Source organism: Mastigoproctus giganteus, chromosome 13, assembly GCF_048544385.1.
Source record: "Mastigoproctus giganteus isolate SK-2022 chromosome 13, ASM4854438v1, whole genome shotgun sequence".
NCBI classification, from domain to species: domain Eukaryota; kingdom Metazoa; phylum Arthropoda; class Arachnida; order Uropygi; family Thelyphonidae; genus Mastigoproctus; species Mastigoproctus giganteus.
The window spans coordinates 52,315,106-52,329,421 of record NC_143587.1 but is presented as its reverse complement, the minus strand read 5'-3'; the positions used below and the strand labels follow the sequence as shown (position 1 = coordinate 52,329,421).

Below are 14,316 nucleotides of genomic sequence, written 5' to 3'. Positions count from 1 at the left end.
GATGATTGTTTTCTACAGCAGCATGTTCGGGAAGCACCTAGAGGGAATAATACTCTTGATCTGATTATCAGTAGTGAATCTTCATGCATTAAGAATCTGCAGATAAAGGAACCACTAGATGGCAGTGATCACAATGTGCTGAAGTGGGATTTACTCAGAGGTAACTACCATCAGGGATAAAGGGAAGGGTTTTTGCTTTCTTAAAGGTGACTATGGTGGTCTGAGACAGTATTTAAATTCCGTACAGTGGGACCCATGATGTTACCAACAGCAAATTCAAAATGAGAAGCAGTCAAAGAATTAATCTTGGAAGTTACTAGGCTTTTTATACCAACTAAGAATTATTGTTCAAGTTATAGGCCTAAATGGATGTCAGATGAACTAATTAGACATGTGGCAGAGAAAAAAAAATGGCATAGGATACATATAAATTAACGAGATGACACAGAAGCCTATGATAGATATAAGCTGGTCTGTAACCAAATCACAAGGGCGGTTAGGCAACCAAAGGCAGATTTGCTATATCTTTGGCAAAGGATGCAAAGAGACAAAGACTTCTTTACTTATGTAAACTCTAGAAGGAAGGAAATGAATCAGATTGGTCCACTTGATATCGATGTTTCAACTGTTGATGATCCTGCAGGTAGCAAACAAACTGAATGAATATTTTGCATCTACATTCACTCATGAGGAGTTATTCAAGGAGGGGAATGCCAGAGGTGAATTAAACTCTGGCAGTGAGCTAGATAATTTTGTAATAACTGAAAGCAAAGTGGAGGAAAAAATTTTGAAGATAAACATAAGAGAGGCACCTTGGGTGGTTGGGATCTATCCAGTTATATTAAAGGAAGTAAGTAAACCCATAGCCATAATTATGAGAGCTTCCTTGGACTCAGGGGAGGTTCCCATGAACTGGAGATGTGCAAATATGACCCCAATCAACAAAGGAGGATCAGAGGGTGACACAAGTAATAGGTTAACTTCTGTTCCAGGGAAATTAATGGAGGCACTGGTTAAAGAAGCATTGCAGGATCGACAAGACTTCAGTTATAGCTCGGACACAGCATGGATTTGTTATGGGGAAGTCTTGTGTGACCAATTTGAATGGATACTATGATGTGGTCGCAAAGCAACTGGATGCAAAGAATAATTTTGATATCATATATTTGAATCTTAGAAAGGCTTTTGATACTGTTGCACATGGAAGACTACTGCACAATTTGGAGCAGTGTGGCATTGGAGGAAATTGCTGATATGGATAATGGAATGGTTGAGTGGGAGAAGACAGAGAGTGGTAATCAATGGACACTGCTCTTCTTGGACTAATATTATTAGTGGAGTCCCCCAGAGTTCAATGTTGTGTGCATTGTTGTTTTCTGTATTTATTAATGATATTAATGAGGCTTAATGTCCAGGTTTGCAGACGATACGAAGGTCGGCAGAATTGTTAATGACGGTATGCTGCTGCTGCAACAGGATCTAGAAAAGTTGAGCAGGTGGGCTGAGAGGTAGCAACTGAAGTTATTGACAAATGTAAAGTACTGCATATGGGAAGCAGTAACCCCAGAGTAACCGTATCAGCTGTGTGGTACTACACTAACAGTGGTAGAGAATGAAAAGGACCTGGGGGTAATTATGTAGGCAGATATGAAGTTTTCTGAGTTGTGCAGACAGTCTATAAGAGTAGCTCATGGTGTCTTGTCAATGATGTACAGGAATTTTTCTAGCAGGTATAAGGAGGAGGTTATCCCCTTGTATAAGGCAATGGTCAGGCCACACCTGGAGTACTGTATACAGGTCTGGAGGCCTCATTTTAAGAAGCATGTAGAACTGCTGGGATGTGTACAGAGTAGGACAACAAGATTAATGAATGGAACAAAGGTTTGCTCTTACAAAGAAAAACTTAGGTTTTGGAAATTACAGTGTCTGGAGACTAGGCACCTGTGAGGTGATCTGATTGAGGAGTATAAAGCATTGAATGGTTTGAGCATGCTCAATGCTGATGGGATTCTTCCTCTTGCTCAGAATAATCGCCTGAGAGTGCATAAATTCAAATTGAGGAAAGACAGTTGTAGGATAGATGTGTGGAAGTTTGCCTTTAGCCAGTGGGTGGTTGATTGCTGGAACAAACTTCCATCTGTCGTAGAAGTTGATTGCTTAAATATATTTAAGGCAGAACTGGACAAACATCTTGAGCAATTGGATGGGTGAAATGAGAATGGGGTTTGTTTGTTTTTTGGCTGATTCTATGTAGGCTTGCTTTCTTGCATCAGCTGCCTATGCTAATGCTACTTCTGACTCTTGTTTTCTCTCTTGGGGTAACTCGGATTTTTTTTTCGCCTGGTGCAGCAAAAGCCTCAGGCTTCCTTGCACCATTTGGCTAATGATTATATAAAAAATGACACATACTACTTCAAGTGACACAATGCCAGTGATCAGGTCTGAACCAGCTTAAACAGTCCTATACTATTAGATTCACTCACTGTATTATCAAGATGATACATTCTGACAGAAAGCACTCTGAGTAATCTCAGCACCAAAACACATCTAAAGGAATAAAACAATATGTAGTAAAGTTCACTCAATAGCAAATGCCATTTTGTGTTGGTGACTGTGATATTAATTTTTTATTTTTATTTTTTTTTTGGAAATCCATTATATTAATATTATACTGTGGTATTATGTTATTAGTGTTATATTGTAGCAGTACTGGTTAGTGTTAGTACTAGTAATAATGTGCATGGGTTGAAGGAGATAGGGAGGAGATGCTGGAAACTGTGCTCTGCATACTAAACATGGGTTTAAAAGTGTCTGGTAAGCAAAGTGGTGGTATTGCACTGGTTGATGAGAGTCGTCTGTCACCTAGTATTAGTACTAGGAAGTATTAATATTATATTATAGTGTCATATTATTAGTGTTATTTTATATTAGTATTAGTAGTGGTACTAGTTAGCATTAGTACTAGTAGTACCATGCATGGATCAAATGAGATGTGCAGCTTCTTATGGATTATGTACTGACACATTCCTATCACCTTTTGGATCCTGCTTTGTGATGTTTTCCACAGTCATCGTACACAAAACATGAACAGTTCTGTTTATGGTTCATTGAACGTGTTTTGTGGGGCTGTGATTGCCTTTTTATTTTCATTAGGGTGTCACCTGTGGTCTTCCATATTTCAGTAACACCTGCCATGGATTTTGGGAGGTTCAGATGAGATTAAGTTGTAAGCACAAAATGCTTTCTAATTTGGCATCCAACTATCATCCCATATATTTTAAATTTTAGAATGCTCATATGGATATACAAGTAATGCTAAAACAATAATTTGTACATAACTTAAAAAAAAAAAAAAAATGGGGGTGGGGGGCCAAATTTAGAAAAGCTACAAAGGCATCAAATATCTTATATATTGGGAAACAAATCACCATGGGTTGTTGTAGGTTTGCCCTGTATAGGGCATTTACATAAAGTTCCTACAATTTTAAACAGGAATTGCATAACAGTGAAAGTCTAAATGTTTCCAGCAAGACAATTTTCTTAGGTGCCTCCGTAGCCAGGTGGGAAGGAGCAGCAGTGCGTAGCATACGCTTCTTGATTAAACCGGGGTTCAAGCCCGTCACCACCAAATACGGAGGATGTGGAAAGGTCAGAGAATGACCACCGCATATCCTGGAGCAATATGGCCTTAGTTGCTAATGCTCCAAATAACCAACCAACCAACAATTTTCTAGAAATAGGAAAGACACAAAAAGAATTTTTCTGTATGAGCAATAAAAAAAATATATGCATTAGAATTTACCATAAACAGTAGTGAAGCATAGTAATGACTTTGATTTTGTGCATATTGTCACCGCAAATTAAATGGTACTCTCTCTCTCTGTGCCTCCGTAGCCAGGTGGGCAGAAGCAGCAGTGCATAGCACATGCTTCTTGATTAGACCGGGGTTCGAGCCCGTGAACCACCAAATCCTCCGTATTTGGTGGCTCACGGGGATATGCGGAAAGGTCAGGAAATGACCACTGCATATCCCCGGAGCAATATGGCCTTAGTTGCTAATGCTCCTAAAAAACCAAATAACAACAACAACAACTCTCTCTCTCTCTCTCTCAGTATTATATTTTTACTTAAATATAAAAAATATATTACAAGTGTATTTCAATACAATAGCCGCTGTTTTACTTGCATTTGATTTTCATCATGAAGACTTTCTGCTCTCGCTAGACTCACTAGGGCTGGCTGAAGAGCTGGTGCTTGGTCTTCAGTAAAAGTGCCATTTATTTGTATTATAGAAAGTCTCCATGATTGAAATCAAATACAGGAAAAGATTATGAATTATATTTTTTCTATTTATAAGTATAATATATCTTTTTCTATTTATATAATACAGTGCTGCTACAGTGACAGTTATTTCAGTAGTATTTCAATCTTATTAGTAAGTGAGGAGACACCCTTAATAGTAAATGACTTTGATTTTGTTCATATTGTCACCACAAATGAACAAAAGTTCATATTGTCACCACAAATGAACAAATGAATTAAATGGCACCCCTCCCTCCCTCCCTCTCCCCCTCTCTCTCTCTCCCTCCCCCATTGGATAGAGAACATTGCAATGTTCTCTATCCTTTGTAATCTCAAATTACACTTTTTAACCCACAGCACACTGTATTTATACTGCATGGTGTACTTTCAGAGTACTTAGAGACATACCACACAACCAGAGATGGAGTGAATGAACAAAAGGAATCATGAGACAAAAATATTTTTGTCTTTTGAAACAAGGATCTTTAGGAAGCAAATCCTTGTGTCCAAAGATGAAATTGAAGCTCAGAGGTCCAGAGAGTGGGGGATGGAGGATAACAGGCATTAGTTAAAAATCAAAATTCATAATCCTTACCTGCATTTGATTTCGATCCTGGAGAGACTTTCTGCTTTTAGTATTAGTAATGGCCGCATGGTGCAAGAAAGCTTATGGCTTATGCTGCACCAGCCAAAAAAAAAAAAAAACGAACAAAACAATGATAAAAAAAAAAAAAAAAAAAAATTAATAAAAAAAAGGAAATTAAACCTATCATCCTTTGGGCTTCCCTTACCCAAAAGTACTATGCAGATGACCTTTGAATTTCCCCAAACTGTTGGCCTCTACCACCCATGAAGGCAACTTATTCCAGTAATTTATAACTCGCTGGCTAAAATAAAACTTCCTGCAGTCCAATCTAAACATTTCCCCCCGTAACTTGAATTTATGTCCCCTAGTTCTAGCATCATTTATAATCTTGAAATTTTCATCCTCATTCATTTTACTGATGCCTCTCAGAGCCTTAAACACCTCAATCAAATCTCCTCTAAGGTGTCTAGTTTCCAAACTCTGCAACCCACATATTCGAAGTCTTTCTTCATAAGGACTCCCTTTTGCCAATCTCACCAGGCGAGTTACCCGTCTTTGCACCCTTTCAAGAAGCTCGATGTCTTTCTTTAGGTGCGGTCTCTATACTTGAACACAGTATTCCAAGTGTGGTCTAACATAAGCCATTATATAATGGGATTATCACGTCCCTATCTCTACTTGTAAAAGTTCGATAGATCATCGATAGGACACCATGGGCCTTCCTTGCAACCTGTTTACAATGCTCAGAGAATTTCATGTCTGACCGTATCATAACACCCAAGTCCCTTTCCACCAGTGCTGGGTTTAGTTGAACTCCAAGTGAATAAGTTATTTTGGGATTACTGTTTCCCAGGTGTAATACCTTACACTTTGTTGGATTAAAGCATAGCTGCCATTTTTCTGACCATTCCTGAAGTCTATCTAGGTCTCTCTGAAGAAGTTCAGCTTGACAGTGATTATTAACTACTCTACCAATTTTAACATCATCTGCAAATTTAGACATCACGCCCTCTATCCCTTCATCAATGTTGTTTATGAAAATTAAAAACAACAGTGGTCCTAATACTGATCCTTGGGGAACCCCACTTCTTACATCAACCCAATCTGAGGAATACCCATTTATCACAACCCTCTGCCTCCTGCCCTGAAGCCATCCTTCTATCCATCTAAGGATTTTCCCAGTGATTCCAACCTGTTCCAGCTTATAAAGCAACCGCTCATGTGGGACTGAGTCAAAAGCTTTGCTGAAATCTAAATAAACAATGTCGAAATTATTCCCTAAATCCAGCTCATGAGTGACCCTTTCGAAATAGCGAACCAGATTTGTTAAACATGATTTTCCCTTTACAAAACCATGCTGAGTATCCTTGAGAATTTCAATTCGATCCAAATGATCCTGAATTCCACCCTTGATCATTGCCTCCATGATTTTCCCAACTACTGAAGTCAGACTGACAGGTCGATAATTTCCAACTTCACTTTTAGAGCCACCCTTATGTATGGGAGATACATTTGCACTTTTCCAATCCAAGGGAATCTCCCCAGAGTCTAGTGATGCTCGCATAATTAGCCTCAATGGTTCAATGCACTCGCTTGCCGCCTCCCTTAAGATTATAGGGTATATTCCATCAACTCCAGGAGCCTTACTGGTCTGTAGGCTTGAAAGTTTTTTCATTAAATAATCTTGAGAAATTTCAATATCATTAATTACATATTTTTTAACTTCGCTCCCACAATTTCCCATTGCCACAAAAGGTTTTTCATTTGTAAATATCGATGCAAAATAACTGTTGAGTTCATCTGCAACGGCAGCTGGTGTATTTAATACTATCCCCTTTCCCTTGCGTAAAGGTCCAATCTGGTTTGTCCTGCTCTTCTTGGCATTTATATATGTGAAGAATTCTTTATCCCCCCTCTTTGCTCTGTTTGCTAGTGATTTCTCATAAACTGCCTTTGCCTGTCGAACCTTTTCTGTGGCTCTATTACACATCACCTTGTAGCTGTTATAGGCTTCAGTACTTTTTATTGCTCTGTAACCTTTCCATGCCACCTTTTTCTGCTCAAGTAATGTGGCAACTTCACTATTCATCCAACTTGGAACCCTCCTCGTGGAGTATTTTTTTAATGGTATATACGCATTCAAGGCATCTGTGATTAATGTTTTAAAAGCGTACCACAGTTAAAATGTATTCATTTTCTGCACGATATCTACCCAGTTAATAGAGGCCATGTAGTACCTTAAGGCATCATAATTTCCTTTTCTGAAATTAAAACCCATTCCTTTGTCTTTTACTTCTGCTACCTCTCTCGTCATCATCCACCATAGAACTCCGTGATCACTTCCTGCTACGGGTTCCTCTACTGTCAGCCCTGTTATGTCATCTGATTCATGTGTGATGATGAGGTCTAGGATATTCTTTTCTCTAGTACTTTCCCTGACATGTTGATACAAATAACAGTCATCTAGTTGATTTAAAAATTTTGTTCCCCATGTCGAGTTTTCTTCCCATTTACTCCAATCAATTAGAGGCAAATTGAAATCGCCCATAATAAGGCATTGACGCTTACTTGCCCATTCCATTTGCATGTAGAGGCTTTTGTCATAATCTTCACAATAACCTGGTCTGTAGATTACTCCTACTTGCATTATACCTATCAACTTATACCTATTATACCTATTACAACTATCTCACACCATACAGACTCTATACTAGCATGTGAAATGTCTGAATCCGGGAAAGCTATCGTCGCACTCAGGCTGCTTCTGATAAGAAGCATTACCTCACCACCCCTTCTATCTACCCTATCCTTCCTAAATACATTATACAAGCCGTACTTAAACTCATCATCCCCAATTTCCGGATGGCACCACGTCTCTGTAAGCCCTATTATGTCCACGTTACTTGTTTTAACCAGCAGTTCGAATTCGCTCATTTTATTGACGACACTTCTAACGTTACTGTATAAACAATTAAGATTTACTGTTCTTGTATATTTAACAACCCTAACACAACCCTTGAAGTTTTTTAGGCTCTCTTCCCTGATATTAGCTACCCACTCACGTGAAACGTTTCTGCCCCCAGAACATCTAGATAATATGTCCAGTTGGGGTAACAGATAAGAACTCTTAAGGTATGAGCAAGAGTTACTTTGACCAATATTATCAGATAAATGCGTGTCAGTATTACCCACATCCCCCCCTAACTAGCAGTTTCCCTGAACCTTTAAGGTATCCTCAATAATACTGACAAACTTTTGCACCACCTTTGTTTAAGTGTATTCCGTCTCTACAAAACAAATTCCTTCTACCTACAAGTGTGGGCCATGCTGATAGAAATTTCCCCCCTAAAGCCTTGCAGATTCCTTCAAGTCTTGAGTTAATCCACTTTTACTGAAGACCAAGCATCAAACCTTCAGCCCTAGTGGTGCCAACGGGAACAGAAAATCTTCATGATGAAAATCAAATGCAAATGAACCATCAACTGTTGTATTGAAATACCATTGTAATCCTCTAGTAGGACATTAGAATATACTTTTGATAACCTGCTGTATCTGAGTAATACAATATAGAACGGAATGCATCAAGGAAAACTCAGTGAAGATTTCTATCCCCATCTAGCTGGGAAAATGCATATTATTAATCAGTAGTGATGTTATGTGTGATTTTTTTTAAAAGTAGTATCTCAAATTATATTCACAAACAACCTTTCTAAGTGCACGGTTGAAGTGATTGGTCCTTTAGGCACCTCAGATCACAACTCAGTGAATGTCTCTTCTCCAATGTAGCATTTGTTTCACGGCTATTCCCAACCTAGTGTTGTTTGGCATTACAAGAATGCAAAATGGGATGACCTGCGAGATTTCTTTTCTTCTTTTCCTTGGTCGGATTACTGTTTCAAAACTTCTGATGTCCACGTCTGTTCAGATCATGTCAGTGAAATTATTCTTGCAGGAATGGAATCCTTTATCCCACACTCCACTTTAAATCTCGTCCTTTATCTAAACCTTGGTTTTCCAATAAATGTGCTAAGGCCATTCCGGAGAAGAATGTTGCATATCGTAATTGGCTTGTTTCCAATTCTTCAGTTTCATTTTCTCCCTACACCAAAGCTCGCTACAATTGTAAAGCAGTTATTAATCAGTCGAAACTAGAGTTTGAACTGGCTAAGAGTAGAAAATTTGCTTCTTGCCCTAATGGTAGCTGAGCAGTCTGGTCTCTTGCCAAAACTATTGGCCGCAACTTTTGCCCACCTCTGTCAAAACCGGATGGTTCTGTTGTCACTTCGGCCAAGGATAAAGCTGGCCTGCTAGCATCCCATTTTTGTTCCAACTCATGTATTAATGATCTTGGTAAAATACCTCCCACCATTCCCAACATGCTCCATTCAATGCCTCCTGTGGTCTTCCGCGAAAAGGATGTCAGAAAGATGTTGATGAATCTTGATGCTAAGAAAGCTCCAGGTCCTGATGGTATTTCTCCACTTGTTCTCAAAACCTGCACTCCTGAACTTACTCCTGTTCTTTGCCGCCTTTTTTCACTTTCTTATTCCAAAGGTGTTTTTCCTTCTGCTTTGAAATTTGGTCATATCCATCCAGTTCTTAAAAAGGGTGACAAATCCCTCCCATCCAATTATCATCCCATTGCAATTACTTCTACTCTTTCTAAAGTAATGGAGAAATCAATTAACCGCCAACTCCTAAACTACCTAGAAACCTTCTGTCTGATCAACGATCGCCAGTATGGATTCTGTCAGTGTTGATCCACTGGTGATATTCTGGCTTGTGTTACCCATTTATGTACAAATTCAATGGAAAAGTTTGGTGAAACACAAGCGTTTGCTCTTGACATCTCAAAGGCTTTTGAGATGTCAAGAGCAAACGTGTTTGGCATAAAGGTCTTCTAAACAAGCTTCCATCTTATGGTTTGCCAGCTGTTTTTTTTTTTTTTGTAATTGGTTATCCAGTTTTCTCTCTGATTGCTCACTGAGGGTGATGGCAGATGGCTCTTTGTCTTCTAACTTCTCCACTAATGCTGGTGTCCCCGAAGGTTCAGTTCTTTCCCCCACTCTTTTCCTCTTGTATATTAATGACCTTCTTCCATTGACTGGAAATCCTATCCATAGTTTTGCCGATGATAGCACATTGCATTCCGCTTTCCATTTTGTGAAACCTTGCCCTGCTCAATCAGCTTCAACTTCTCGAATATCTGCTGCCAATTCCTTAAATGCTGATCTCCAGGTAATTCTCCAGTGGGGCAAAGACAACTTAGTTGATTTCAACCCTTCTAAAACTCAGTCTTGTCTTATATCTCGCATAAAGGATTCTTCTGTCCTATTCTATCTTTAGTGACACTCCAATTTTTTGGCAAATTGATATATCTTTTTTGGGGATTACCCTGACTTCTAATCTCTCTTGGTACAAGCATATTACAAATATTGCTTCCTCTACATCTAAAAAACTTGGTTTTCTCTTTTGCTGTCGGCATTACTTTTCTTCCAAACAGCTGTTCACTCTGTACAAATCGCAAATCCGCCCTACTATGGAATGTTGTTCCCACATCTGGGCCGGTGCCCCCAAAACCTCTCTCAGGCTTCTATATTCCATTCAGAAGAGGGCAATTAGGTTAATTAATGACTCATCTCTAACAGAGTCTCTCCACTCAATGTCTCATAGATGTACTGTTTCTGCTACATGCCTTTTCCACAGATACTTCCACAGGCACTGTTCTTCTAAATTGAGTTCTATAATTCCTGCTCTCTCTTTCAAAACAGTCCAAACACATGCCACCACCAGCCATCATCCATTTACTGTCCATCTTCCTCGTTTATTCATTCAACTGCCATTTTCTGGAACAACCTTCCTTCATATGTATTTCCTGAAAATTAGTCTACAGAAGTTCAAGTCTAATGTGAACAAATATCTTCTTTCGTCTTCTCAACCTCCAACCCAACACAGTACTAAACACTATAGGTTTTAATACCTCTTTTGTTTGGGGTTTTCATAAAGGAAAAAAAAAAAAAAAAATATATATATATATATATATATATATATATATGCAGTGAAACTTCTCCTAACGGACACCTCTCGTTAACGGACATCTCTCTACAACGGACATTTTCAAATTCCCCAACTCACCTCCATTGGTTTTAACGTGTTGCAGCTTCTGTCTAGCGGACATTCTCTGTAACGGACGCGGACAGGCAATCTGCACTGTTTCGTTTAGATTAGCACTTAATTTGATCTCCTCATAACGGACAGCGGGCGAGCTCACGGCCCCTTTTCTAGGAACGTTTCTTCCACGTATTGCCTCAATCGTGTGTTTATTTTCTATTTCCGATTCTCTGAATTTTATCAAGGTTTACGTCGCGGTTCTAAACCCTTTTTCAAGAATTTTAAGGCACGTGTGAAACTTCTGATGAATTCGGTGTGTGCCGGGAGGGGGGGGAATATGGTCGGCCTTTCGTCTTTTCAGTTTTGTTCAGTGTCGTGTGAAGTGCACAATGTCTTCTTGTAAACATTTAACTTTAAAAGATAAAGTCGAACTCATTAATGCGTATGATCGGCAAAAAAATAATGTTCGCAATCTCGCTGCAAAATTCAAAATCGGGAAGACGCAGGTAAGCGACATCCTAAAGAAAAAAAATGAACTGCTCAAACAATTTTGGCAACACGGAAATGATCAGGTTCAAAAATCATTCCCGAAAACTGTTGGACTTCAAATTTGTCGCGCACGGGCTAAAAAAATTTCCATTAATGGGCCTATTATTAGGGAAAAGGCTTTGGAGGTTGCGAAATCTATGGGAGTAAATGAGTTCAAAGCTTCTGTGGGATGGCTAGACAAGTTCAAAACTCGGCATAAAATTTCTTGGAAACCTGTAAGTGGTGAAGGTGGATCTGTTGATACTGGGGTTGTAACAGAGTGGACCCTCAAATTGGAAGATTTATGTCGTGATTTTGAAGCTAAGGATATTTACAACTGTGACGAAACAGGGTTGTTTTTTAAAGTTCTTCCTGAAAACACAATGAGTCTAAAAAACGAAGTGCCAGGGCGGAAAAATTTCTAAGGAAAGCTTGACTGTACTATTGTGTACAAATATGCTGGGACACTTTGAACAACCTCTTGTTATAGGAAACCCACAAAATCCTCGTTGTTTCAAGGGCATAAAGTTGAATCTTTTGGATGTTGACTGGAAGTCTAATAAAAAAGCGTGGATGACACGAGATATCATGAGCGAATGGATAAGTCACTTTAACCAAAACATGATTTGTCAAAACAGAAAAATTATTCTTTTCATGGATAATGCTGCATCTCACCAGCACATTGAATTGTCCAACATTCAAATCGTTTTTCTGCCGCCAAACACATCTGCAGAGTGTCAGCCCTTGGATCAAGGGATAATAAAAAATTTTAAACGTCACTACAGAAAACGTGTTTTAAGACATCTCATTGCAAAGATGAACGATGTAACATGTGCGAGTGACCTTGCAAAGAAAATCAGCATCCTAGATGTGATTCAATGGATTTCCTCTTCAGTAAACGCAATTAGAAAACAAACTGTCGTGAACTGTTTTGTAAAGTCTGGCTTCTCAAATGCAAAAATTGAAGTTGCGAACAGCAAAGTGGAGCACCAAGAAGAACAAGAACTTCAACATCTATTGATAATGTACGATACTTCAGCTACAAGTGACCCTGGCTACAAAGATATAGACTCGAACCTCGCTACAGAAGATGGTGCTCTAGATATCAACGACATTATCATCGATATTTTACAAGAAGTTCCTCATGAGGATGAAGAAATGGAAGGAGGTGATTCTGTCGAAGAACATATTAACGACGAACCACCGATGAAAATAGAAGAAGCGCTCATACAAATCAATCGTTTAAAAATGTTTTTCGCCGCTGAAGAAGATACTGAAGGACTTTCGATGGTTTCTTCACTCCAAACAAATGTTGAAAACAAAATTATCAGCCGAAAGACGGTGCAGAAGAAAATAAGTGATTACTGTATGTATTTTTCTTAAGATAAAATCATAATATGCGTAGCACAATTGTATGTATATTATTTACAAAAATATTGTGCAAAATCTGTATTTAATTTAATTTTACATTAAATGTTTAACGATTTTTCTTTATCTCTTGTGTATGTAATTGTATATTATTTACAAAAATATTGTTCAAAATCTGTATATATTTTAATTTAATTTTACATTAAACGTTTAACGATATTTTTTTCTTTCTTTCTTTTTTTTTTTTTCCTCCCTCAGACTTCTTGTTAGCGGACACTTCTCTCTAACGGACACATTTTCGTTCCTCATGGCTGTCCGTTAAAGGGAAGTTTCACTGTATATGGCATTGTAATTCTGTTTCCTTGAGGGCTGGTTAAAAAGTAAATTAATACGTATTTTGGGAGAGAAGCTTTGCTTTCTCAAGTAGGCAAATGAATAATGGCACAATTCAGGAAAGTTTCTGTTCTTTTTAAAGGATGATATACAAGTTTGCTAACATTATTTATCAAACTAAAATGGTTTCTCTACTTAAAAAGTGACAAATGTACATGCAATTGCCAATTTCTTAATGCCAAAAGGACTAAGCCTGTGAAAATTTGTCATAAGCTATGTTTAGTCCAACAGTTATATTCAAGAAACATGTCTGTTTTTGGTTCAGTTGGCAATCCAAAACTCCACACCACCATCCACACAGTGGTAGTTATACTGGTCTGGATAGGCTTGACTATCTACCATAGTTTCAACCTTGTCTTTTCTGCCGTTCATCTGTTTGGTTCTTTTAAAAGACATCTACCACAAAACCAGTTGTGTGATGATAATGAAATTAAACATTACCTTGAAACCTGGTTCAATTGGAATGCTCCTGAACTACAGAGGTAGGTATGACTGGATTCATAACGTTGGTGGACAAGTGCCAACCAAAAAAATAGTACACAGATGTACCTTCTTTTCTTTTTCATTTTATTGTCCTTGATTAAGTTTATTTTTGTAAAAATATCTGTTGTCTTAAACCTCATTAACTGGAAGATATCTTTCCCTATTTTTTATAAACTTATCAGGAACTCTGTGCAACTGGAAGTTTGTGCATAACATTGCCTTAATATGCGCATACCCAAAATAGTGGTGATATCAATCTGCAAATTTCCTAGTATAGCTAAAGAACGTAAAACCTAGTTTTAATTGATATTTTTATATACTCTCAAAAGTAACTAGAAGATCTGTATTCCTTTTAGAGCAAAATGGTTATCAGTTTTCTTTTGGTAGTAATATTATTCGTTTACAATTTAGGAATGCTCTCACACCAGTTGAAACAGTTCAGGATAGATGGCGAAAAGTCCATAATTCAGAATCCAACAGAAGCACAAAGGTAAGTTATATGCGTAATAATAATAGTAGCACTTTTTTAGCTTTATTAAGGACAT

At 38.1% G+C, this 14,316-nt stretch overlaps 1 protein-coding gene across 2 annotated transcripts in view; it reads left to right on the top strand.

Annotated features, from left to right (window-relative positions):
• LOC150076053 (proliferation-associated protein 2G4) overlaps nucleotides 1–14,316 on the top strand; it is a 164,832-nt gene that overhangs the window by 93,286 nt on the left and 57,230 nt on the right. For both annotated transcript variants that reach the window (XM_090387926.1, XM_090387927.1), the window contains exon 7: nucleotides 14,183–14,261. In XM_090387926.1, coding sequence (XP_090244052.1) covers nucleotides 14,183–14,261 — 79 coding nt within the window. The remainder of the gene's footprint in view (nucleotides 1–14,182; nucleotides 14,262–14,316) is intronic.